This window comes from Drosophila gunungcola, unplaced genomic scaffold (assembly GCF_025200985.1).
Source record: "Drosophila gunungcola strain Sukarami unplaced genomic scaffold, Dgunungcola_SK_2 000001F, whole genome shotgun sequence".
NCBI lineage: Eukaryota > Metazoa > Arthropoda > Insecta > Diptera > Drosophilidae > Drosophila > Drosophila gunungcola.
In genome coordinates this window covers 11,863,092-11,891,065 of record NW_026453197.1, presented here as the reverse complement: position 1 = coordinate 11,891,065, position 27,974 = coordinate 11,863,092, and the positions used below count along the sequence as shown (strand labels likewise).

The following is a 27,974-nucleotide window of genomic DNA, read 5'->3' as shown; positions in this document are numbered from 1 at the left end:
TTCTAAATTGTTCTAAGGACTTCCAACATGTTTGATTGAAACAAGTTCTGTTCAGGACTCTCTTAAAATGTCCCTTTTTCAAGCATTTTGAGAGTCCTGTTAAGTCGAACCAAAAACAGTCGAACCACGCTTAACATAGCAGCCGAAGTTGGTCCATACTTCAGTTCGTCGTGGATTCTGTAAGTGTGCGGTTCAGGGAACGGATATAAAAAAGCTGCTTAATATTATAAGAAAACAAAAGACATTTTAAATAACAATAATATTTTTTAAATAAAACAAAAGGTGTGCCACTGAAAAAAAAAATATTTTATCACTAATAAGTTTAAAGCATAAAATAGTGTCAGTTAATACTTTATTTGAGATATAAAATAAATAAAACACTAATGATAACAAGTTAATAAGAATAATACTAACAAGAAAGCAAGGAATATAAAAATTGCCAAATCCCAAAAAGGTCCCTCCATTTTTAAAGTGGCATGTCAGTAACATCAAAAGACTGTCTGAAACTACCACACCCAACGGATTCCTATTCAACGCGATCTGAAACAACCGTGGCAGCGAGTTCTTAACAAAAAATCAATAAATATGAATTTAAATTGCTGAAAGTGTTCTTTGGTGGGCATAAATAAGTAATATCGCATATGGTTCCAGGCGACTGAGTGCCCTAGTAAGTATGCAACATTCGATTAACTTGTAATTTCAGCCTCGCACACTCGCATAAATAGGCAAACATTTCACTTGCTTAAAATTCATGCGATAAAAAAGGCAAAAATTGGCAAACGCAGCACTACCCACAACGAAAACTCATGGATAATTTATGCGTTCCTGTAACCGTTACCGTTAACCGGTAATGTCGATAATGTCGGGTGCCTCATTGCGTTCGATATACCGACATATACATATAGAATGTGCTGTTGCCATATCCCCAACAGTTTGTGTTCGGTTTTCGGCCTTGTTTGAGCGCCTTTATTAACCCGTTTGCGTATGCCATTGCAGTTGGCTTAAACTGTTCATTTCCGCACTCGTACATCGACTGCCATTTACTTATGCCCGTTAAACAGTAATGCATTTTCGATTAATGGATCGAGCGGAACCGTCGAGTTAATCCTCGAATTCAACTGTAATCGAGTAATGGAGAATCATTAATTGGCGAAATATCTGACATACTTTCGAGCATATACATACTGTAATTATGTTTGGATAGGTCGCGAGCAGTTTCATTGGAACAACATCTTGAGACCCTCGCGTATTTATATATTTAAATACAACAAAAAAATGATGTAAGTGATCAAAAATTCAAATAAACTGCAGTTATTCAACTCCATAGTAGGGATTATGTTAAAGCTTAAAAGACGAACATTTTTTTTTAATTATTAGTATTTCACTCCGACTAACGCCAAACAAATAAACTATAAAATTAATTACCTATATTAATATTGAATCCTGTCATATGTTCAAATTAAACCCATATTTTCAATGAAACTTATATCTGTGTTTAAAACGAATTAATCTTTGATCATCTAAATTATATCCCTAGCCACCCCATTTGGACTTACTTTTTCCCCACTTTTTAACCAGTTTGAAATGCATTTGCATAAACATATCCCAAAAAAAATACCAAGGCAAACCCAACTGAAAACCCCATCGACAATTTGTCAATTGTCTTGGCAGTGCAGTTGCCAACATTTTGCCGAAAAAGATTGATGATGATGCCGAAATACTTTCAGACTTTGAGCCGTTTTCTTGACTTTTTTTCGTTGGCTTTACAGCTGCCATAAAAATGTGAAGAGCAGATAAGAAATCAAAATAAAAAAAAACGAGAATAATTTGCATGGCTTAGGTTTACTGCGGTTGCCGGTTCAGTGCGGTGATTGTAATAAATTGTCTGATAAAACAATTCAAAAGTCATTAAATACGGTTACTCGTCGCTGGCATTGCATAAATTTTGGCCATCGTAACTGGGATCTGGCCTCTCTCACAATTTAGGTCGCTGACCTAAATGCATTTTTTTATGGTCGAACATAGAATGTCAAAGTAATTTAATTTCGGTTTTCCTCTTGCGCCACTTTTATGACACACAGAGTCATGTCGTTGACAGTTTCCCTACCGCCTTTTTATTTAATTTTTTCGTTTAGAGTTCTTTTTTTTTACTTTTAAGCTGTTCCTAGTGAAATCGTCAGCCAGGCAAAAAAAATTGTCAGTCGAGCGGAAAAATGTGGGGTAGGAAAAATCAAGTGAAAAGTACTTTTTAACTTTGCCTTCGTTGAAACCTTACAAATGGCGCTAAGTTAACAAGCCCAGAGACAATGTCAATGTAATTTGAAAGAAACTTTTATTAGCACACGTTTGAGTCCGCAGACAAAAGCGTGAAAAATGCTAATTAAATCTATTGTAAATACCGACTGTCCTTCAAGCACCAGGGAAAATCTACTTAAAGCAAGAAAATGTGCAAAAAGTTGTACTCAATTTAAATAGTTAAAAGGGGAAAACGGGTCTGTAAATACAAGTTGTGAATTTCTCGTTTATCCAAAGGTTTGTATGAAAAACTTGTAACTTTGAGTCTTGTTTAATTAATTTATTTCAATTTATTTGATGTGTACAAAATATATTTTTATCAACTCACAAAAACAAATCCCTCGCCGATATGTAGTTAAATCATTTTAATCTTTTAATTCTGTAAGCTCATCAAAAAAATTGTTTTGCGCACTTTATCATTTGAACCAAGCATTAATTTATTTATTTTTATTTTTATATGAAACACGAAAGCGTGAGTTGCTTGTATTCATTTATTAAATTGAAAAAAATTCGTAAACAAGTGAAATACAAGTATTTAAATTCTTTACAAATAATCGTTTGTCACTTGTCAAGTACTAAATAACAAAGTGTGGTTAAATCATTTCAGTCCAACTATTTTATAATCCTATTAAAATCAATTTTCACGACTCATTGCTCAAATAATCTCTAATAAAAAACTATAGTCGCAAATCAAATGTTATAAGTAAACAGATAAATGACTGCTAAAGCATTTAATGGAAAATTCCTATTTGCCCAAACCAATCAAGTGATAAATATTAAAAATCAATGGCTTTTTTGTCAATACCCTTGGTCAATGCAAAAAGTATTTGCCACTAAATAAAAACAAGAAAAAAAAGAAGCATAATTGATTTTAAATCCCGGGCAGTGAAAAAAAATAAAAAGCAAACTTAGTAAAGCAAAACGGGCAAAGTGAAAGTAAACAAAACTACAATCCGCTCAAATGAAACGTTAATGGAAAATGAAAAAAATGCATAATCTATTTAAAATCGAGAAAGGAACTAGTAAAGTATTTAAATAAAGTAAACTAGAGAAAATTTTCCACAGCGTTTTAAATAAATAATCAGCCAACACAACGTAAGTAACAAAAAAAGGAATATGGGATTAAATATATCACATAATATATACAAAATCTTCTTCCTTTGATAACTTAAATTGAAAATGGAAAATAGATAAAGACCAAACAAAAAATAAAAAACAAACCCCTGAATATGAAACAAGAAAAACTAAAATAATAACAAGGGCTTAATATTTTAAGTAAAAGGAATCTTTAATCAAAGAGAAAATAAGTTTAGCAAAATTAAGCTCTAAAAATGCAAAATCGTAGGATATTCTCGTTCCTCAATTTTACACAATTCTGCGGTTGTCTTTCTTGGCTGAAAGTGCTTAGCCAAAACAACGCAAATTTGTTGCCAGTTTCTTGTTAGCTGATTGTTGTTGTTGTTTGTTTGCACTGCCACTGCTGCTTGTTGACAACGGCGACAACGACAACGACATCAGTTTATTTTTATCAGTTTTATGCTAATAGATTTGAGGACACTTGCAGCAGCTGCTCCTTGGGGTAAAACGAAAACGACAAGGACGAGGGCCAAAACCGAGACTTATTTGGAGTGCGGCCAAAGTTGAGATTGGCGTAAAAATATGCAAAACATTCGAGCTGCAGATATTCAATGAAATTTAACAAGCAAACTTCCGTTAAAAATTAAACGCAAAAGCAAAATTTGCCTAGCCTGCAGAGCACACTTCAACCGCAACCAATTTATTTCTCAACAAAAACACCAGGCCGCCATCAACAGCTGCATTTCGCTCTAATTATATTATTAATAATTAAGCTTGTCCAGAGGCCAAGTGCAAGTGAAACCAACAAGTATTCTTGTGGTAATTTCGAAATCACACACAACAGACAAATTGTGGTTAAAACCATTGATAATTACTCTTTGGTAAAGGATATATCATGGCTGCGGTGGAGTGGAAATTTGTGGTTATGTTGACTTCAATTATCCTCGCAGAAGCCTATTTAGGACCTTTTTACAGAATTTATTTACTTGTTTAATATTATTTACAAATATCACTTTTGATTACTTTTCAAACCACTCAAATCATATATTTCAAGTCATAGACTGAAAAACAAATTTATAACCTGTTAAAAAAATACTTTTGTACGAATGATATATGGCGGTTGTTAAGCAAAAATTCCTCTCAAACCCTACTCAATATTCATTTCGCAGGACCCAAGTTATTTGCAATCAATATACGACCTTCTTGGAACAACCTTATTGTGCTCAATATATGTAATTGATTGATTTTTTTTGGCGCATAAATTTTGCTTTATTTTTGTGCTCTTGAGCGGAAAAGTGTAGACAAGGGCGTTCGGTAATGGGCATTGAAACGAAATAAAATGTGTCAGCCATATTGATATTTTTTCGTTATTCTCTCAATCTGTGTCTACGGCCCCCAATCCAAATCGATTGCTGTTGTCGGGTTACTTGGCCCTTAAAAGAAGAGGATATTAAAATTGAAAATATTTCATTTGCCAAACTTCTGCATAGATGCGAGCCTGCAGTCTGACGACATGATTGGAATTATAATAAGCTTCTGTCCGGGCCAACAAAAAATGGCAGAAAGATTTATTCCATTCCACTCTTTGTCTACAGTATATCCTTGGCGATGGGCGGTTCGGACCGACAAAACTTGTAGTTCAGTGTGTACAAGTTTTGGGCCGGTTGTACATATCATACGTTTTGTGTGTGTTCCGCCTTTGTTACGCTCACTTGAGCATGGTAATATTCTGCTGCCCCAAAATGTGGGCAACGCCAAATGTAAATATGCACAAATGTGATGCAAAAAAATAGTAATTGGCCTATGAAATTTGTGTAAACTAACCAATAAAAAATTATTAACACATTACTATATCAGCAATTAAAAAACTAATTATATTTTCTCAAGTATAGACCATATTTAAGAACATTTGTAAATCGAATTCGGATCGTAGCAATATATATAATCGTTTTTAAACGATTTTAAATTTCATGTTTTTAAGCTTAAAAAGTTACTATTATTTTGAGAACAGCTGTATGCAAATAAGACCGCATATCTGTGTATGCTCGAATATTTTTATCCAATATATGTAAGCATTTTCTTTTGGCACATTCGTCTATTCATATTTCCTTTACAATTGTAATTTTACAACTTTTGACCGGATTATGCAGCTTTGTGAATTTGTCTCCTTACATTAGAAAACATAAAAAATAAGAGCAGTTATCTTCGATTGTTGAACAGCTGACTGCAGCATCTGTTTGCTTAGAAAACTACAAAATATTCTTTTATGGATTTATCCTTTGATCCATTTACCAAAAAAAAATGTGCAATTTGTTAAGCTGCAAAGTTGACTGATTCTATATTGTATGGCAGAAAATTTATTTATAGACTGTCCAGGGAGACACTTTATTTGAATAGCCTAAGCCTGTAAAGCCTTTTTGTTGTCAAAATTGAAATGCAGATTGTACGCAAAAATGATTTATTATGCATGACTTGCGTAACGAACAAATCACACAGAACAAAAAAAAAAAGAACTTATATACAAATACATATGGACAGAAGCGTGTGGCCTTAATTGGCAATTTGCGAGTGGTGCCACATTTGTGGCAAGGGATGTCAGATTAAATGAATCTGGAGTGGATGAAATGAACATTCGATTTTGGGTTCTTGGATTGGCGTCAATAACATAGATTTTTCCCGGAAAATTTAAGGGTAGCTGTTGAGTTTTCGGCTGACCACAATAACTGAGTGAGCATTAACTTAATATAAATTGGATTTCATCGCTCATTTCCATATTCAGTTGGTCAGGTGCCAAGAATCACTTCCTGTATTTGGAATTCCTTTTAAGGCACACGTACATCGTCTTCCGATTCATGCTTCTGCATATTTAATATGATATGTAGATTTCATCTTTATACGTTTTCGGCCAAGGCATCATTATCTTTTGTGCGTGGTTAATCTGCATTAAAACAAACCGCCACCGTCTCCGTGTTTTCCATCTTCGAATGCCCTGAAATCAAATGGGTTTCCCTCTTTAAAGGTTTTTTATCATATTTCCTGCTGGATTTATTTTCTCTGTCATTGTTACACGCACGTGTAAAATAATTTAAATTATAAGCTTTACACATGTAAATTTCTTTAAAATATTTAAGAAAAGCTGTTTAAAACTTAATAGGATTATTCTATAACAAATCTGTAATATTACATTAACAAATAAAAATGGTTTGGATTTCAACATTGTGCTGAATATTATTTAAAATTACCGTGGGAACTGCTGTTAAATAAAAAAATTACAAAGCATACAAAATGTACAAAAATATCGCAAAAAATGATTATTTACAACCAGGAAGTGAACCCAAATCAGCAAACCCTTAGTTCCACTTGAACGGATACAAACAAACCAGTCCCCCCCCCCCAAGTTTTCCCCCCACTAAAGGCAAAGTGTTTATTCATTGATAACCTTGAACCAATCCATAAATCAGTTGTGATATTATTTGTGAGTTGGCCCTTAACGCATCTGCAGTGATTTAATGACTGCCATCGACCCGGGTGATGGCCAATCTCCTACCCCCAACGGTTACGCCCTTATTGATGAGGCGCACATGTCTATGGCCTGATGAGTTGCAAGTGGCCCCAAAGGGATAATAACCCTAACCATAACCTAACACACACACTCTCACACACACACACACACACACACACACACGCGAAACGACCGACACGCAGTGATTTAAGCCCTGGTCCTGCCCCGACCACGCGGCGTATGAGTAATGTGCTACGATTGACCGCAACGTTGACTTGTTGACGCCGCGCGAGCCAGTGAGCCATAAAACGTCGCACTTTTTCACAGATTTGATTTTTGATTTGCCCTCTGTGTGGGCAAAGCCGAAAGCCGCCTATTCAAAGTGTAGAAATTGGAAAACCGAGGCAAAAACAAAATGAAATTTAAGCTGATCCGTCTAGAGGGAATTTGTTCTTGCTCGAAAGTCCAGCTGTCAGTAGAACTTATGCACTTAAAAGTCACAAATTAAACTTTAAGCCTTTTTCCAAAGAATATAATAAACAAATAAGAAAATTTTGTTTTGGCTTAAACAAGTTAGGAAGTTGCAAAACCTTGATGGAATACATTTGTATACTGTCTAACAGTAAGCTACTGAATGATGTTTATAAATGTACTTTCAAAGGTTTACTTAATTAAATAATATGTTATAAGGACTTACGTAGAACTAAACATTTGTGTTATCTTCAAATAATATTCTAAAAATAATGTTTCCAATGTATCTATTCTGTTCGTCGCTGAAATTTGGTTTACTAACTCTGAGTTTTTTCTCCGTGCAGGTAACTTCTAATCCTTCTCGTAATTGACATTTGATTGGACGTGCCTGGCCATGGGGACGGCCAACTTGCCACCTGCCCGCTGCGTGCTCATGCATTAAATAGGCAGGGAATCGAGCAGGAAGTCCAGCCTCCACCCAAAACCCACCCAGCCCTCCGAAAAAACCCAAACAGCCCCACACACATGACCGCGTCACGAGCGGCGAAACGAACGTGACACATGGCGATGTACTTTTATGCCAGTAAGATATCAGCCATCGCCTGCGGAATGCGTTGCAAGCAGACCGTGCTGCAAAAGTCGCGGGGTCAGCGCGATCGGGACAAATGTCGCCAACACCACCACCAACACCACCGGCGCCACCATCGTCGGCGGTGCCACATTAGCAGTGGCAGCAGCTCCGACAGCGAGTCTGCGGATGACTGCTGTCCGGAATTGGGCGAATCGGGAGTGGATTCGCAGGGAGCGGAATTACAGGGACCTCCGGGCGGCATATTCGCGCTCGATCCGGGACATCTGACAGCGGAGATGGCCCTTCTGAGCGGCAACATTCGCTACCGGCGACGACACAGCGCCGAGCAGCTGAGTGCCTACGATCTGGAAATGGGGTTTCAACAAGTCGAGGTAAGTGGCTACTCAATTTATGATGGCCCACACACGAAAATATAATTACATTGTTCCTATAAAAGCAAAGTTAATATACACTCAGAAAACAAAATTCCTTGATTTTAGGAAAATTGCCATAAACTTAAAAATCAGATTTATGTTTTAGATTAATTGGAAATTTTAAAACTTTTGGAAAAATGCAAATAGAAATCAACCAATTCCCATAAACTCTCAATATTTAATTAATACTGGCTTGTTTGTCTGTTTTCGCAGCTTGGCAACACAAAACCTGTTGGGCCGAACAAGGACGATTTGGTTCAGTACGATGTGCCCAAAAATCCGCACAAACGCAGCCAATGTGATATTAATTTTGAGGTAAGCTATGCGGTAATTAAGGGCAACTGTTTGGCAATTAAATAATAATTTCCACTAGGCTGTCACCAGCCAGCATTTAATTAGATAAGTAAATTGGTTTGATTTTAGTTTACGTTGTTGTGTACTAACTATTTTTTAATTAAACCATTAGATGACTGTTTTCATATGACTTATGTATATATTTTCACAGAGTTCGGTTTTGGGGTTCGGTGGCATTATGTACATAAACGGTAGAATAGTTTCTGGACCATTGGACTCCCTTGTCGAAGCTCTCTTGCCCAAGAATGTCTTGGACTTAGATAAGGTAAGTCTGCTATAAAAAAAATTGTATTTTTAAATTTAGTAAAATTTAAAAGTGCTAAAAAAAGAACAGGTCTATGTTTTGTTTGACTATTTTTCAAATAATATTTGTAACTGTAAGTGTGAGTATAATGAATTTTAGTATAGAAAGAGGGTAAATAGTGAACATAAGGCAAATGTCGAGTGCATAATAAATAATGTATAAAATATCTGTACCACTTGATTACGTTATAATTCAATATTCCATTTTAAATTTCTTTTGCATAAATAAATGAATGTATTTAAAAATTTTGAATGGAAAATAAATAAAGCAAGAAGGTTTTGAATTATTAAAATGTCTTGTTTGTTTAAGTTTATTTTAATTTTGTGAAAGTATGACTATCAAAATTCAAATTTTAAAATGGGTAAATTAAATACCAAAAATTAAAAGGTTTAATTTAATTCAAAGGTTGAACTCAAAAAGTTTTCCTGCCTAAAAAATACTAGCTAGCTCCATTATCGTATTGTACAGGCCAAATTAAATACAAATCAGTTCTAACTTGGTCGCAGACACTTAAAGACTTGAATCCAAGCCAAGTTGCAATTGCTGGCACGAGCTACAAACCACTAACCAGAAGTCAACCGACAGCCCGGCGAGACCCTTGGCCAGGATCAAGGACCCCAGGCCCAAGTGGCAACCAAAACTAGGGACCGAACGCCAGCAAGCAAGGACATTCCTGTGTGTAAGGTCGCCCATTCAGAGGCCACAGGCAGCAACTGCAAAAATAATTAATTCGTTGCAAACAAATCCAGAGATTAGCGCTAATTTGATGAGGCTGATGTGCGATGCCCTGGGCTAAGGAAAAGTTGGGAAAGACCAACAAACACAAACAAAAACATTACTAATTGGTGGTATCCTCCATCTGAGGAGGATAAGCCACTGGGGGAAATACAATTTCGAATAGTTTTGGCAATTCTTGATTCAACAAACCAATTTTAATTAAATGCAGGACAAAAAATAAAATCATTTCTTTATAACTTCACCCAACAAGAAATATAAGAATATACAAGATTTAAATTGTACAAGATCTTCGAGTGCTTATTTTCATTAAATATAAAATACAAGAAAATAAAGCAAACCGAAAAAAAGTAAAACAAATAAAAACAAAAATGTAGGTGTTTTAAGTATTTATTATAGATTTAATTTGCAACTCTTGAACTAAATAAGTACTAAATTATAGTTAAAAAAAACAATTAATACTTGAAAAATTTTATAAAGATGTTGCTTTAAGTTTTCTCAGTGCCATTTGCCAGGGATTATTGCATTTTATTATGAAGTTTGATAGCCCTTAAGCTCGCCACTAATCTAGTTTTATTTCTGTTCACTTTCGATGCAGGAATTTGTATTCTCGTTCTTACTATCCTGCCGCTTGTTCCTGCGACCCCATGAATTGCTGGGCAGACTGCTGGACTCGGTACCTGAAAGCGAATGCCTGGAGTCCTTGGTCGCCCTGCTGACCGAATGGACAACTAAGTTCCCCTACGACTATCGGGATGAGCGGATGATGAGCCATGTCAAACATATCGTTGCTAGGTGAGGAGAAAGTGCTTTCTGCCGTCTAGCCCAAATCGCAACCAATTAACCCCTCTCATCTCCACTTCACTCCACTCTGATACCCGGCACAGATATTCCAATTCGCATTTGGAAGCCGCTGTCTCCCAAACACTGAGTGCCTTACTAAAACGACTGACTGATTTAGAGAGACATGAGGCGGACCTACGAGCCTGCCAGACCAACGAAAAGGTGAGTATATAGCTTCAGTACCTGGATCAGTGCTGTCGACTTGGGCATACAACTGGAAATATAGCTAGAAGGCATTTAAATAAGCTAAAAAAAATAACTACATTAAAAGTAATGACTTCTGAGTAACAATCAATTTCTAAGGCTTACAAAAGTTTAGGTTTTATTGGTGCTTAACAAAAAAAATATATATAATTTTATCCTGAATTATATATATATAAAAAGCCACAAGTTATTCTACTTAAAATTTTCAGTATTCAGAATAATTAAAGCCAATGAGAAAATGATTTATAAATTTTAAAAATAGATGTATACATATATAAAGACTTTTTGCTCATAATGTACTTCATAAAACAACACTGACCGAGCTAAAAACAATCCTCCTAATCTCCGGCAATTTTCTTGTTTTCTTCGTTTTCCCATTATGCCTTGTTTTGGGGCTTTTCCCTGTAGTCTGCAGTAGATACTCCACTCAACTGTCCAACGGCCACGCAGTACGCACAAATCGTTTGTCGGCTGGAAAAGAAACTGGCCAAACACATTGGCGGCGAAGAGTTCCTTCAGTGCAGCAGCATGATTCTGCTCGATAAACAGGTAAGCACTGGAAAAAATCTTATTTATAAACTCCTTTAATACAATTTAAAGTATTGAAAAGCTTAGCAGAAAAGAATATCACTCTAAGATCAATAAAGACAAGTTTTTAAAAAATGTAAAGAATCTTCTTTATTTACTTTAAATTCCATTTTAATAATTTTTTTTAATACTTTTTTTAAAACTATATTCTATTTAATTTTATCCTTCAACGTCTGTAAATACAAAATGCTATTAAATAAGAATTTTTAAAGAATAAAAGTGCAATCCCATCGTTTTGCTCCAATGAACACCCCAAGAAATTCTTATTCGCCTCAATTGAATTATATTCCTCAAGTAAAATGCTCGCTCGATGGCAAATGTTTCCCTCTGCATAAGTCAACATTCGCCATAAGAACAATCTGCTGTTTTGCATAAATTACACACAGCACTCTCTCGCACAAACAATCGCACACTGGCACACGCACACACTCGCCGGGTTTTACAAGGACATGCAATTAAAATGACGACAAGCAGCTTCATTAACAATGCGCCCCGCCGTTCCATTGCCCATCATCTCATTTCAACAACAGTCCTGTATTCTGTTTTCTGTATTCTGTATTCTGTGCCGCCTCCTCTTTTTTTTAATGCAGAAGAAATGGGACCAACCATCCACGTCGGGCGCACCGCCAGGAGCCCAGGATCCGAAGAAGACGTGCAACCTGGAAACCTATCTGGATTGGTCGGCACGTCTCCGTCTGTTTGTCTGCAATGAAATACTGCAGGTGAGTGGACGAGCTCATAACCATTTGGGGGTCAGCACGAATGCGACTACTTCACTTCCAAGTCCAATTCCACTTCACTCCAACCGAGCCGGTCTGAAGTTAAACGTAGCGCATGAGTCCTTAGACCCAGTGGATTGAATTAAAATTCCCATGCATGTTGAATATGCAGGGAGGGCACGTTCAGCGAAGTCCTGGCCTAAACAGCTGCTGTTAAAATAATAGAACCAATATTTTAAAGGAAGAAAGATATATGTGTTTTTGCAGGATTGTGTCCATAAGAACCTGCTATGATTTTCATAAAAAATATATACACTTTTATCATTATAACAAGTTATAATTGTTTGTTAGAATTAAAAAAAGATATTCTCAGAACTAGCACTTTACTACTAAAGCTGTTTTAAAAGAATTGAAATATAAAATTAGAATTTTAGGTCAAGATTTCAAAAAAGAATTTTTGAACTAATATATTTCTTAGCAGAACAATTTCGCTATTGGTTGTAGTATTTATAAAAACCATAATTTGTTTAATATAAGAAGTTTCAAACTACTACCTTTTTCGGACGAATTCTTAAAGTCAACCTTTGCTTTTGATAACAACTAAATTTGTGGATCTCTTCCTTAAACTACATAGGCGTTTCTTCTATTGTGGCCCTAGCTGTATGAAGGGTGCATGCTGGCAAGTTGGCTTATAATTTATGCCGTTCGTAACTGTCTCATTGACAGTTTGCCAGTTGGCCGTGTAAGCGACTCGTTAAAACTTTGGCCAAGTCACGTGGGTCCAGGCATGTCCGATGCTCGGCCCTCCGTCCTGGCGCCCCTCCTGCCCTTGATTGTCTAACTAACTTCCGTAATCAAATAAATCTTTCATTTTCTCCGTACCCGCTGTAACATCATTGTTTTCTGCGCTTTCAGAGCGGTGGAATCGAGGGACGGAGCCGAACCGTGGAACTCTGGAGTGGTGTGGCCCAATACTGCCTACTCGTGGGCAACTATAATAGTGCCACGGCCATACTGGAGTCCCTGGAATCGCCGGCCATTGCCAGGCTTAAAATTACGGTGAGTCAACTATCAAATACTATGCCAAATAATTTCCATTTAATTTGTGCAAAGCTGTAATTAATGACGACCAAAAAAAACACTGCTGTTATATGGTTTTATGTAACACAACCAAAAAATCTAATTTATATTGGTTTCATTTATCGCAAACAAAAACTAATTTAATGACAAATTCATTACCGCTGGATATAGTTTGTTGGCTGTAATTAACTTGCCGATGGCGCTTTAATTTCAAAGGGATCAATTAAAGTTCAAACTAATTAGTATTAAATTAATATATTTAATATCCGGCAAACACCACTCTTTAATGGATAACTCAATCTCAACCAACCTTATAAAATGGTTCAAATCACGCCCATTCTTAAAGTCGAAAGCAAAACTAAATTTTCATTATTTAAAATTAAAATAGAACTTGAAACGTGCTCCTCCATAAATTTCGAAAATGAATGCTTGAAATTAAACAGACAACAGTTTTATAGGCAAATTACGTGGCAAGGCAGCGAAATGGGGTTTTGGTTCATAATTCCCACGGCAAATTGCGCAGTGAAACATTAATTGGAGTTACACAACGACGACATCTGCATAAAATAATGCGAGGCAGAGACACTAAACCAAATAGAATATCATTTGGCCCTGACATCAATTTGATGACATTTCCTCTTGGCGTAGAGAAAACATTTCGACAAGGAAATTTCCATAAACTCGGAGATGTGAAACTAAAGCTGAGCTAAAGCTATATTAAGCGCAAGTACCAGTATACTCATTTGCTCAAAGAATACAAGGAAACGGGCATGAATAATAAAATTCTTCCTTTTGCCATATGAGTGTGCTTATATATGTGCACTGCAATTGCATGCTGTTAAAAGTTAGAAAGCAGGGCCTTGTGCCACTTACAGGCATGGATTGAAAGAAATGTTTTGATCTAATGAAATAAACACTCTATTACACATGCATAAGACTAAAATACTAAAGGAAAGCTTTATTTTCCAAATTATTTAGTCAATTTTAATTATTAACCACAATTTGTAGGCAAATTAATGTATGTTTGAATGTTAAAGCAGGAATTGAAAGTCCATGTACCCCCATTACCCATGAACTTAAGATTTAACATTGCATCTAGCCAAAAGAGCATTTTTCTTAAAGAAAATATGGATGACTCTTTTGTTACACTCTATCACATCATTTTTTCTTACTATTTGTGTGTGTAAACTCGAAGAAAATCCTTTCGCCTCGAGGTTTGGACCAAATGCCTAGGATATTTGTTCGTGTCAGCAGATATTTATGCAGCCTAATGCATTTTGGCGAAAAGGAGCTTAAAAGATTTAGAGTCATGTTCGGATTTGGTCCGTCGGTTTAAAGTTAAATATTGAAAGAAGTAATGGAGAAGCTCTGGCCAATGCTGTTTGTTCAGCATGTAACTAAATTCTATTTAATTTTTCTGATATTTTATTATCGGATTTTATTTAAATTTGTTGTGTATTTATAATTTTTTTTTATCGCATTTGGAATTTAACTGTTTAACAAAGACGAAACTTTATAATAATTAATTATTCCACGTTGTCATAACAACAAAAGGTTTTCCACCGACAAAAAGATTTTCCTCTTGCTGCCAAAAAAAATTGAATTGAGGGGGAGAACAGAAAAAGAGATGACCACGCCCAAGCAACCACATTTTCGCTGCAGTTGGCCCAATTTCATCAAGTTTATATATTTACTCACTTATTTGGCACGACGCCCGCACCTTCGCCTTTAGTCCTGCTTCCATTCACCCACACCCTTAATGCACCGCAGCAGGTTGCCGTGCATTCAGCAGCAATTGCTGCTAGTTTTCATTAAAAAACTTTTTAATTAGTTAATGGATTCCACATTTCTGCTTCCCTTTGTTGCTGCCGCAATTTAACACTAGGCTTAGCTTTCTTTTTGCCCGCTCATAATACTAAAATCAAGTTAAAAGTTACTTAACGCTACTTTTTGGTACTTTAAATGCCTTCAGCTTATATTTTATTCATTTTGAAAGTATTTTCCCTCTTTCCTCTTTCCATTAGGATTTGAAGTATATATTTTAAAAAAGTTAAGATTATCTGAAAAAATGTAAATTGTCTAGTGCTTTATTATTTTATGTTATAAAAAGTAAGATTTTAATTATTAGTTCGTTAGTTAGTTAACTTAGTTACGCTGAATTTTTCTCGCTATAAATTTTGTGGACAATGGGTGCTGAAAAGTGTGCAACGAAAAATGTAAAAATAGCAATCCCCTTGCCAAATAAAAATGAAAAGGGAATTGCATAAATTTACAGAACTATGCAAAATTCGAGCAGCAAAAAGTGGGCGTGTCGCATGCATTGTGTTTCGAGAGATTTACAGAAATATATTTCTATAGCTGCTCCTGAAATGTTTATGAGTGCGCATTGGATGATGGCAATAAATGTGCCCGACTGAGACCACAAGAAAGTTCCAACTTTAAATCATTTACCAACAAGAGGTGTAAAAAATTGTGCTTTAAATGTGTTTCCTAACGAGACACTAGCTTTACGTTTGCATTCAGCTCAAAAAATAATATTTTTCATTGAAAATCGCAATAAATTTCTGAAACCCTGGTTAAGACGTTGTCCCTTTTTCAGTTTAATACTTCTAAAATCCCCCAAAAGCATTTCCTTGATGCTCCGCGAAATCCTAATTAATATGTTATCAGGCGAAAGCCAAATGCCGCCCATAAAATTCGATCTAAAGCTTTCCGGGGCAAATTACAAACATAAAACTCACACAGACCGACAGAACAAACAAAACCATAAACTTTTACAGCCCGAAAAAGAGAAACAAAAAACGAAAACAGAACCCAACGCTGGCGGGAATGGGGCGCGTATCAAGATTGCCACTACAAATGATGCTCATTTATGGATTTCGATTTGATTACAGTGGAGTAAATTGCAAGTGACGTGTCAACAATTGGACTGCATGCAGCGCCATGCCGAGGGCCATGGACATTTATGGCAGAAGCAGGCCATCGTCTTAAATGAGCAGCAGGAGGGTCTCAAGACTGATAAGTCGCCAAAGGAGCAGGCGGGGCAAGGAGCAGAAGGTCCTGGAGGCGGAGCTGCCACACCATCAATGGCCATTGCAGCCGCTGACTTGGATGAGAGGCCATCGACAAGTGGGCGAGTGGCTGGCACAACAGGCACTTCCGGTAAGAATGCAATTGGACACAGAGGAAAAAACTCATTTAATCAATTTTACTGATATTAAACAAAATATTTTGTTTGCTGAAGTATTTTTAAAGAAAATTAATAAGTTCCAATTTACATAATATTATCATAACAAAATTATTAGAACCTAAACCTTACTGAATCATTAATTAATTAATTAATTAGTTAATTAATATACCAAATCCTTCAATTGAACATATATTAATAAATATTTTAATAATACTGTTTTATCTAATATTTGTATGAATTTTTACTTAAATAATTTTATGACTTTTAATTGTACCAGTTTTTTACTCATTTCTTTATTTGCTTTTGTCTTTGACAAGTGCTTTATGTAATTTGGATTTTAAAAAAATTTTAATCTGAACCTTAAGTTGGCCATCACATCATTGTGAAATCTGTATTCCTTATTTTTATACAATTTGTATATAACCATATAAAGCTATCGATAATTATTAGTTAAATAAAAATCAAAACGCTGTGGACAGTTTTATTATATAAATGTCGATTGATATAAAAAAAATTTAGGTTTAACAAAAGTTGATAATATTTTCTTTCTGTATAGCAAAAACTGCAACAATGGAAACAGCTCCGGTGCCTGCGGCTGGCAGCAATAATGTGGAAGCTGCAGCAGCAGCAACATATACGGCAACAGCATCAGCGCCAACGGCGGCAACAACCACACCATTAGCAACAACGGGCAAGCCAAATGATTGGGTTGTTATTCCAGTGTTTGCGGATATTGTTAAACTGGCATTGGGCGAGCGTGAGAACTGTTTGCAGCCGTAAGTTCAATTTGCCTGTCCTGATTGATGCGACACAATCCCCGTGCCGAGAGTCAAATCCAGTAAAAATATATATTTGCTAGGCCAAGGGGTCGTATGATTAATTTATGGCCCATTCGCATTCGCCGACAGTCGCATTTCCACTCGACTCTTGTTTCATTTATCTCCCGAATGTGTTTACCCTCTCATTTATATTTATTTACACTTTAAATTTAATTAACCACAGAGTGGCAAAACAAATGATGTTGTTCCGAACGACAAGGCGGATAATCATTTTCATGGAAATTCATAAAAAATAGCATAAATAACATTTTTTTGTTTTCATTTATTTGTTTTTATGGCACGAGATCAAGAGTAAAATCGGTGGAAATTAATTTTTTTCCCCCTCACTAAAGCTTTTATTTTAAATTGACGTTATCAAGTGATGGCACAATCATACAAACATTTTAATGGAATTTCATGTAAAGAACTATTTGTTTGGTTAATTGTTCTTAATAATAAAATCGAGTTTTTGTATGCATTCTGTCAGTAAAACCTTTTTTATCCTTTAATTAAATTTTAAGCGTTATTGCAATAAAAGGAAATAATTAATACAAAAATCGAAAAGCTTTTTTCTTTCGACATAAAATTGATTTAATAATTAGGCTAAACAACAATGATCAAATATGAATTATTGTTTTAAAAATTCATATAATCAGTTTGAGAGCTTAACAATGTCAATATTTTATTTACACCTTTTTCAAATAAAGCCTAATGGCGTTTTCTTTTATTTATTCATTCAGATTGTTTTCCACTGTTGCTAATTTTTAATAAATGCATCATTTAGAATCCCAAATTATATATTGTCCAAATCTAAACCTCTCTTCCTTTCTGTTGGCCCAAATCCCCACCATAATATGCATTGCTCCCTTTGGACCAAACGATACCGAGTTGAAACAAAGAATAAAGTATGCACCACCGACCACTGGTGGCCACAATTGACCTCATTAGACTCACAAATGCTTATACATACCGTCGGGGCAATTTATTCTCTGAAATATAATCAGAACGCAGTAGTGGCTATAGAGAAATGCGAAATAAATCCGCATTCATTCAACAAATTTCAATGTCGCATCGAGTTTCGTAATGAAATGAAGCGTGTAAGCGTGAATCGACTTTTCAATGCACTAATTAAACCAACCGTTTCGGTATTAATTGCATAGCTGCCTCTTATTACACCGGAAATTTTCTAGATTATAAAAAGTGACGAATATTCGAGAAAATCTTTATTCATTGAAATATTCTAAAAACTATGGTTGATTAAAAAATTATATTTGATCTTATTGTTTAAGCTTTATAATTATTATCGAATCAATTTATTTTGCAATAAAATGAAAAACTCAATGTGTTATTGGAAATTTTTAGAAAGTTTAAACATAACTTTTTGGATATTTTTTTCACTGTGTAACCCCTTGCATTTAGCTTATTTTTCTTTGCTTTTCCGCATAGGATTTTCCATTTTTCATTTTGCATGGCAAACACAAACCATGACTTTTTATCAGCCAGCAAAACACACTTTCCCCACTATAAACTCGCACTTATGCTCTCCGCTTTTCCAACGGTTTTCCCTCTCTTTTTGCAGCTTAGCAAATGGCCACATCAATATGGCTGCCTTCGATCGAATGGCGGCCATTGTTGGGGCATTTACCAAACACATGCAGGCGATGAAGGCGGCCCAGGCGCCATCTAGCGGGGAGTACGAGCACTTCTGCCGGCACATGCAGCAAACTTCAAAACTTGGCGAGGCGGGTAAGTAATATTCTCCAAAGTCCAAAACTTTTCACCACCCCCTCAAAAGGGTACTTGATATTTTTTTTGGCTCGCACTCCACGTATTTTATCGCATCTTGCACATTTTTCACTGGCATACGGTTATGGTTAGAATTTCGATACCCTTAGAAAAAAGGTAACTTTAACAAAATACGTGGTGGTACTTAAAGAAATTGAAGATAGTTTTTTTTGGTTCTACCTAAACTATACTAATAAAGTGCAGTATTAAAAAATATTTTAAAAGCATATAAATACTCGAAAAAATATTGCTATTAGTTTACCAAACACTTTCATAATGGAAAATTGTTTAAATTTATTGAATGATTTATCTAATAATAATTGCAACGGTATATCTAATAATTGGGCGTGATGAATGTTTTTGAGAACTTCAATATGATATTTTTGAAACATATTTTTCTATTATTAAACGCATATTTAAGGCTTCGACTTTTTACTATTTACCATAGTCTTCTTTTGTTTGTTTGCTTCTCATCGTTGTATGTAAACTTTAATAGCAGCGCGAAAAACAGTCTGCGACTTTAGTGGGACACGGAAAAGATTTTCCATGAACTATATATATACAGACGCGAACTAGTTAAATTGTTTGAAAAGCCCGTGGGGAAAATTAAATGAATTCGCGGCTGCCGGCACAGAACAATTTGAGAGTCGTTCTACTAAACGTTTATTAAAATACAAACAAGGGAAATATGGAAACAAGATTATGAACATAAAAACTGAAACCGCAAATTTTGTGGTTATGGCTATTTGGTTATTCCGCGTGCTTGCGATTGGATTAAAATGAAAACAATATTGGATTATCCTCTCTTGTTGCTTATAGAGTACTTAATGTTCTTGCTGAGCATTCAATTATAATATCACACTTCATAATTCCACTCCTTTATTATCAACCCCATGATTTAACAGATTTGCCGCTAATTAATTCAAATTAATAACCGCAATAAAACCACAGACAGACAATTTACTACCACAAAATGTTCATGAACTTGGATAAAACTTAGCGATGGACACAACGCTCATTCCTCCTTCGACTCTTTAAGCTGTTACTATAGATACTACAGCGAACCCTTGTTTTTATAAAAAATTCATTTCCGGGCTGTTGCTTCTCAGCCCATGTTTTTATAAGCGTTGATGAAAAACTAGAGGAGAAGGCTTAGAGCGAGATTTAGTGGACAATATTGTTTGTTATTTATGCTAAATTAAATGGGGTTTCCCTCTTATGAACATTGTGAATAAAACCTTATAGGAAAACAAAATGAAAAAATTATACAACAATTTTAAAATTAAGGTTTTTTAATAACTTTCATATATGACTGGAAACTGTTAAATCAAAAGGTTGTACATAAGCAAAAAAAGACTAAATAATAAAAAAAACGAATCATTTTATTACTATTCGTAGAATTTCTAACAAAAATGTGTTGAAACCCCACAAGCAAAACTTCAATTAATCCGCACATCCTGAACCTTGCCAGCTCAGTAAATATAAACTGTGAAACTTCCCATGTCCTCAAGCCCCGACAGGACAACAAAGCTATAAAACAGCTCGCACCAAGAGGCAACAAAACAACGTTGCAACAAGGTGCACCACGTGTTTTCGAAGAGCGTAAAAAGTTTTTCTCGAGCGTTCTCCTTTACTTTTTTTTTTGTGTAAATCCTTCTTGGAGCTGTCAGCAATGCCCGGCAAGTTGATATATTTTTCACGGAATGTGCACATGACAAAAAACCTGAAAAACTATACGGGATGGCGGGGAGGACATGTTGCATGAAAGCCGGCAAAGACATCAAACAGCAGCAAGAAAGTGCACAAATGAAAGGCGACAAACAGGAATGAACAAACGTCTTTTTTCAAGCCATTGAGACCAATCGAATTTTTAAAGCCTTTTATTGAATTTAATTTTTTAGAGACATCTCTGACAAAGCGTTAGTACACATGCTTTCATATTAATGCACAAGAAATAAGGTAACATTACTATTGACATACTTATACTAGATTTTTTATAATTAAAAACAAAAAAGTGCCTAAACATAAACAAAAAATATTAAGTAATAAGACAAAAGATTTCAACAGGACATACTGCAGCAGCCAAAAATACTTTTGTAAATTATATTTATGTACATTATAATAAAGAACTTTTAGAAAATTAAGTATTATTTTTAGCTCAACAATTTATTTGTGCTACAGTAGTAAGCACATAAGTAAATATTTTTCGCAAGCATCAGCTGTAGACTATTTCTTAGCTACGTTTTTGGAACACATAGCTATCAACGCAGTCGCTAGCACAAGCTCAGGGCACACATATAGGATCCACGAACTCATTATAAACCCCGGCAGAGGAAGGCAACTTTTGAAGGCTTTGCCACTGGCGAAAGCAGCACAAATACCAACAAAAGCGGTAGGGAAGCGAAGTTGTCTTTGGGTGTTGCGGCAAAACGCATCTTGACAGAAGCGGAAGTTAAAGGCAACAAAAAAAAAAAACGCCGGAGAATGAAAACTTATGGTGAAGAGAATTTTTTGTGTTTGGAAAATCAACAGCCTGAGCCTCGAGCTGGAAAACTTTATCGGGGAACGTTTCATGCCATGCATAACGGGGAGCTAAATGAGTTTTGCTGGGAAAACACAAAGCCAAGGCTAGCTGGCTAGCCAAGAAAACTCTATTTACACGTATGCAGTAAACTGTGGGTAAAATGTTCTTTGTGTATTAAGGTAGCTAAAAATTGTTGATTTATTTTGTACATTTTTCGCAATCAAGCCGAGGAGCTCTTTAAAAAATATGAAAATGTAATTATATTATTCAGGGGCGAGTTGGCCGTAAATAATTTTTTTTTGGATGGAATTTTAAATTATTTAGGAAGAGGGCTAAAGTAATTTTGTTTTTCTTTCAAAGTTTTCAATAAGTTTTAGTTTTTACTTAAGAAAGCCTTGGAAAAACGGATTAGAATCATTTTGCATTCCTTTTGTTTACAGCATTAGGACTTAGCCAAGTTCCGGTCGAAAGTTGGACTTGTTATTGTGGCTATATATTTGTTTTCGATGCTGCATCGATGTCAAACTTGTTTTGCAGGCTGTCCAAATGGCTTTCCACCGCTTTTTTCCTCAACTTGGTACCATTCTTTTGCAGTTGCTTGTTTAGCCAAGTCATGCGAACATCTTCTAAATCAGTTTCCTTTCTAAAAACTCAAACGAAAAACTGTCCACCAAGTCGAAAAGTTGGGCTAAACTTTAAGCCGACGTCAGCAACGTAAATGCAAACGAAGTCTTAGTTGGAAAAAAAAAAAAACTATTCGAGTCTAAAAGTTATCTTCAAGTTTGATGCACTTTCGAAAACTGCATAAATAAATGTTGGTCTTTTATATCACTTGGCGACAAGCTGAAGGCATTTTCAGTTGGTAAAACTATTCCGATTCAAATAAAACTGATTATTTGTGCCATGCAAAAGCTTCCGTTAATGAAATGTGTTTTGCCAGTGTGGTTACTCATGAGGTTTTCACACTGTGACATAATCGTGTTTATAAGCAGCGGGCGGAAAACGGAAAGGAGCAGAAGTGTAGCCAGGAAAGGGCCACCTGCTGGCAGCCTTGCGGTCAAAGACTTTTGGAAAATAAGGAGATAAAAGAAAATATATATGTTTGTGCAGAGAAAAACCTTTTGTGTGATGTCCAACCGCAGGAGGGGAGAAAATACTTTAATAAACCATCTGCCAAATTGCATGACTTTAATCAACTCCTGTCCCAACTCTATTTCGTTGGCTTTATAATCGTTCGTTGTTTCCACTTTTCACATCCTTTCTTTATTATCCTTTGGCCTCGTCGGACCACTTGTATAGCATTTTGAGTTGATTTAAGCCATTCGTGTTTTCATTCCTCCCTGCGACTAAACAAGTACTTATTCTCGGTTTTTATGCCCTTAATCTTTAGAGGTGCATTCTTGAAAGTTTTTACCTGACATTAAAAAAGCGAACAGCAAGTGCAGCCCAGCGAATTATATACACTTTGCTCCTTCTCTTGGCTTTCCACTCACTACTGCTGGGAAAAATGTTGGCCATGCCAGGAATTTTTAATAACAACCCCTTAATGTGGAGGTAATTGTCTGTTGGCTGGTTTACTCTGTTACGACCTCAGGGGGAATGTATGTCGGATTAAAGCCGGCCAAAATGTCGGTGGAATGCATCTGGTAAATTTTTTAACACAACAACACGGATTTATGAGTTTCAAAATAGGGTTAATGGCTAAAAAAAAATATTTGTGGGTGGACTTAACAACTTAATTTCTCGAAACAATTATAAACATTTTACAAGCAACAATGTGAAATTAATCGTTGTCATAAAGTTTTTATATAAATATTTTCCTTTACCTTCTTCTATTACTTCTGTTTAAATATAATCTAATTTCACATATTAGACTTGCAAATAGAATTGCATTTCAATTTAAAAGAAAATGCTAAAAATTCCAGCAAACAATTTAGCATATGCTGAAATGCTTTTAAAATCGCATCAAAGGATCACAAAGGCATTTAATTGTTTCTCCCCCGTTCGCTCCGCACTTCTCTGGCCTCATTTTTATTTTATTTTATTTTATTTATTTAGCTTTGTAAATCTAACTACACACACTCACTGGGCTATGAAGACATGAGCATTGTTATGTCAGGCAGCCACTTCACTATGTGATATGGCTGGTAAAAGGAGGATGGAGTCAAAAGGACAAACCGAAAAAGAAACGATGCCACTCTCTTGAATGTCTGGCAGGTCCTTTGACTGCCTTCCGCTCACATCCTGATTTTTCCAAGCAAAATGTGAGGCCGAGATATGCCTGTTTGATGCGGCACGACACGTCTGCATGGAAAATGGAAAACTAGGACTGGGAAAAGCATCTCACAAATGCCAAAACACAATGTGCAGAAATTGCGTTTAGATGTGCAAAGAAAATGGCAAAGAATAATATTTCCTTGCTTGGGGAATGCAAAAGCGATAATGTTTGCCTTTCCCAGTTCCTTCTTTAATAATAATCCAACACATTGAGTGTCAAAAGTCTAGACCACAAAATTTTCATTCGTGCTAAATTAATTGTTAATCACCATCAAAGCCAACTTCATTCGAGAGCAGGCCAAATACCAAATAATCAGGCCAACAAGTCCGAGGAATTTCCCACAAGCGTCTCAAATTCCAGGCAAACACCACAAACATCCTCAGGATTGGAATTTAAATTTCACTAATATATATATATGTATCTATTTGCCATGGTGTTTCTTGTGCATGTGATATTTCAATTGTGCTCATTAGGCTCTGGATATGGTAATTAGGACCTAGCCCATGATTGGAGTTCAAGCCAAAAGGCTTGAACTATTCATTAAGCTGAAACGCTGGCCGAAGCACAATTATCCCTGGTTCAATGGCAGTGCAAAGCCGTTCACTAATTCTCATCATCATCATCATCATCATCATCTGGCGAGCTCTGGTCTATTCTGTACATTGTTTGCCAGATAACTTAAACTATAAATTGAATTATAAATTGCAGGCCATGTTCAAATGGCTCTGATGCTAAGTTCAGTTATCTGCTCTCAAGACAAATGTGATTTCCACGAAGGTTTAATTGGGGATTAAATGCTACACATCTAACAATGCATGTTATATTTAATTAGTCATTACCTACTTAAATAAATGTTGGTAAACTAAAAATAAACATTTATGCTACATCTTTAATGTTTTGACCAGGGGGTATGGCTTTTATTATAATTAGTTTACAAGACAAGACAAAATATCCATTTTAGTTAAATTAATTTAATTATCTTTTTTTTAATAGCTAAGGTTCCTTACCAACTTAAAAAGCTATTTCTATACTATTTTTTTTAACATTTTTATTGAGTATAAATATAACAAACATTATATAATACAGAATGATTTCCATACTGCAAAATATATTTCTTAGAATAATTCATTTATAGTTGATTAATGTTAAGGGAAGTGTTTTCCGTTTTATAAACTACAATTTCAGTTGTAAAACAAAATAAAATACAATCTACTTATTACTTGCCATTGAGCAGTAAAAATGCACAGATTTATATTGTTTCAGTCACTGTCAGCAGGAACTTGACAGGTCGGCCGACAGTTCAGACATTCCAGATAAATACATATAGATAGTAGGAAACTGCAGCTAGTAACTATCCCCCTTTTCGCCCACCGGAAAGTCACATCCTACATCCTACACGTTATTGGCATTCAGTTGTGGGCAGATTTCATTTTCTTTCTTGTATCACTCGAATGGCAGAGTTTCCCAGGAGCCAGGTACCAGGTAGCTTGGGTGTGGAAAAATGACCGTAGACTGTCCTCGTTATCTATCACCTGTCCGGTCTGTCATTCCTCGGCCCGCATTTCTCGACCGGAGTCAAAACAATTTTACAGTAGTTACGGCTGTCGGCTATTGTTTGGTTTCTGAGCTGGACCAAAGTAATTGATGCCTCACTGGGTCTGGAAATATTTCTCCGGCAACAAGAAGAGGCCCATTTTTTAGTTTCCTCAAGGAGGATCTATTATTTTTGGCCAGATGCGTGACATGAAGCAATTTCTGGGCTTTTGTTCAGGTGACATATGAAAGTTAAGTTGAATTAAGACGATATGAGAAACTCTGTTCCATTTCTGTATTGTTTTTTCATTTTGTTTTTATATTTATAAATAGTATATAAATTTAATTTAACTGCTAAAAAAAATAAATAACAATCAACATAAATTCCACTGAAAGCTTTTCAAACTATTTTTTCTGTAAATGAAAACATAATCTTCTTAAATGATTTTTTCGTTGTTATTTTTGTTCTTTAAGAACCGATTTGAGCTTAGCTTGAGTGCTTCGCAGCTTACATTTACCAATGGGCAAAAAAAAAAGCGTTAGCTTTTTGCATTGCAAATATAGGCTAAAAATTGTGAAACAGAACACACATTGCAATCAGCTTGAGGTTGCACTCGGAGATAAGCCACTCTCTTATATTTTTTTCGATTTTGCAACTAACTAATGCTCGTTAGACATTGTGTGGGTGGAAAAATACACCATATTTTGGCCCTTTTAAGTTACCGAACTACACCAAAACCCAACCAAACCGAACCGAGCCGCCTCACTAATCTTCAGTTGGCCCAGCAAGGAGGGAAATATTTACACGCCACACACGACTCCATTAAAACTAAATAAGGGCGTGGAAAGAAAGGACTCAGTATCCGGTCCTCAGTCCTGGCACAACAAAAAAAAATGTGAAAAGTGGGTCCATGGTTTTCGCCATGTTCCATAACCAACGGCAACATTTCTTCATGCGATGGGCGGTGGACTCAGCTTGGAAAATTCTCATTCTCCACTCCGTTCCGTGCGAATGTTTTGTAATTTTTTGTGCTCAAGCATACGGAGTATGTGAACACCAATCCCATAAACACACAAACTGAGGATAGAGTTTGGAAGGGGGATTTTCGTAGGACCAAGATGGAGGCGGCCAGGCCATGCCACATTTTGCGGCAAGTCAAGCGCACATCTGTTGGCCAAAAGCGCTGACCAAACGAGGCTGCTACCAAACATTGTAAAATTTTAATGGCGCTCATGGTGTGAATTGGACACCACCTCCTACTCCCCTAGCATATGTGTAGAAAAATTCGCCTTTTTTTTCTGACAACATTATTAAATTTCCTTCTATTAAAATGCAAGTGGTCCGACGCAAAAAAAAAGGGGGTTACCACACTTGTCAGCACTTGACCAGAAGTTAACCCATCCCGAAATGAATTCCGGTTCAAGCTGTTCTAGTTAAACTGTTTTTAACCCAGTCCTCTAAGGGTACTCCAAAAATTCATATGAAATTCAGAGGAATGAACTTAAATTTCTTGTTTTTTTTTTGAAAGGAAAACGTTTGTGTATCCAGAAAATTCATTAATTTTCTTTTATTATCTGTTTAAAGTATATTATTTTTCAATCAAAAGGGAAAGCTTTTCTGGTAATGAAACTATCTATAATCTTGCATAAATTAAAGTGGTAATTTAACATCTCCTTCACTGCTCAAATTAATTTGTTTTGCACATTTACGAGCATAAAATTTAAATATTGTTTCTTTCTGGGTTCATAAATTTTAACTGAATGCTCAAAGTTTGGTTTACCACTTCGGGTTCGTGCTAAAAATAAATAAACGAAAAAAAAAAACGACGAAAGACCTCAAGGCCTGGCATTGAACACGTGTCGGTCGAAAGCACTGGTCTACTGAAAATAAGAAATGAAAGACCTTATAGTCGAAACTTGAAATGCCCTTTAAAAATTTGTTTTATTTTATTTTATGGTAAATACTAGCAGACAATTCAAGTTATAATAATTGTTATCAAGATAAAAAATATGTGAGGTATGTTATTTTATTTTCCACAAATTCAGGATACAACATATCCTGTTTTAGTTCTTAGTCTCAACTAGCTTTTTATAGAAAATCATAGTACTCTTGGGAAGAGCAGAAATCAAACATTTAAACACGCATCAGTGAGATTTTTTCGGACAATTTGGATTGTGTTTGTGTAAATGTATTTGGAGCATGTCCTTGAGTCCTGTCCACGCTTGAGTGTCGTTTTCAATCAAGTGGGCAAAGCAACTTAAATAACAGTTTTGTTATTTTTCCTGATTTTCAGTCGGCCTGCTGCTGTGGACAAACAGCAATTGTTTTTCCTTATTTTTAGCAAATACTTTGATAACTAACTTAAGTTGTTTGTGTCTTTGCAGAACTTATGATGGCATCATTTGACTGCGAGGAACCAAATAATGCTGAGAAGCTGATGTACGATTTAAACTAGTCGAGTACTTTAGGATAAATATTGGCGTAACTAAACATTACCGACTAAGAATGCATTTATTGTTAACTAAAACAGAAACTGTAAATACATGTTAGGTCAAGCACTTAGAGACATAAGGTGTTAAACGATAAGTAGCTAACAATAAACAAATTAGCTGTAAAAACTATTTAAAATAAATAACGTGTAAAGTAATTGAATAAAAATATTATAATA

At 35.6% G+C, this 27,974-nt stretch overlaps 1 protein-coding gene across 4 annotated transcripts; it reads left to right on the top strand.

Annotated features, from left to right (window-relative positions):
* Positions 1–186: 186 nt before the first annotated feature.
* LOC128263174 (ras-GEF domain-containing family member 1B) lies at positions 187–27,974 on the top strand. Of its 4 annotated transcripts, none has more exons than XM_052997932.1 (13): positions 187–667; positions 7,690–8,308; positions 8,564–8,665; positions 8,856–8,969; positions 10,342–10,538; positions 10,631–10,748; positions 11,199–11,339; positions 11,972–12,100; positions 13,013–13,156; positions 16,072–16,339; positions 16,924–17,143; positions 18,765–18,931; positions 27,691–27,974. In XM_052997932.1, exons 2-13 carry the CDS (start codon positions 7,907–7,909, stop codon positions 27,759–27,761), a joined length of 2,073 nt encoding a protein of 690 aa, XP_052853892.1. In that variant the 5' UTR covers positions 187–667; positions 7,690–7,906; the 3' UTR covers positions 27,762–27,974. The 4 variants fall into 4 exon arrangements, 3 of the variants coding, with proteins under 3 accessions (XP_052853892.1, XP_052853891.1, XP_052853893.1); XM_052997931.1 differs by having other exon boundaries at positions 11,969–12,100; XM_052997933.1 differs by lacking the exon at positions 187–667 and having other exon boundaries at positions 8,168–8,308; positions 8,858–8,969; positions 11,969–12,100.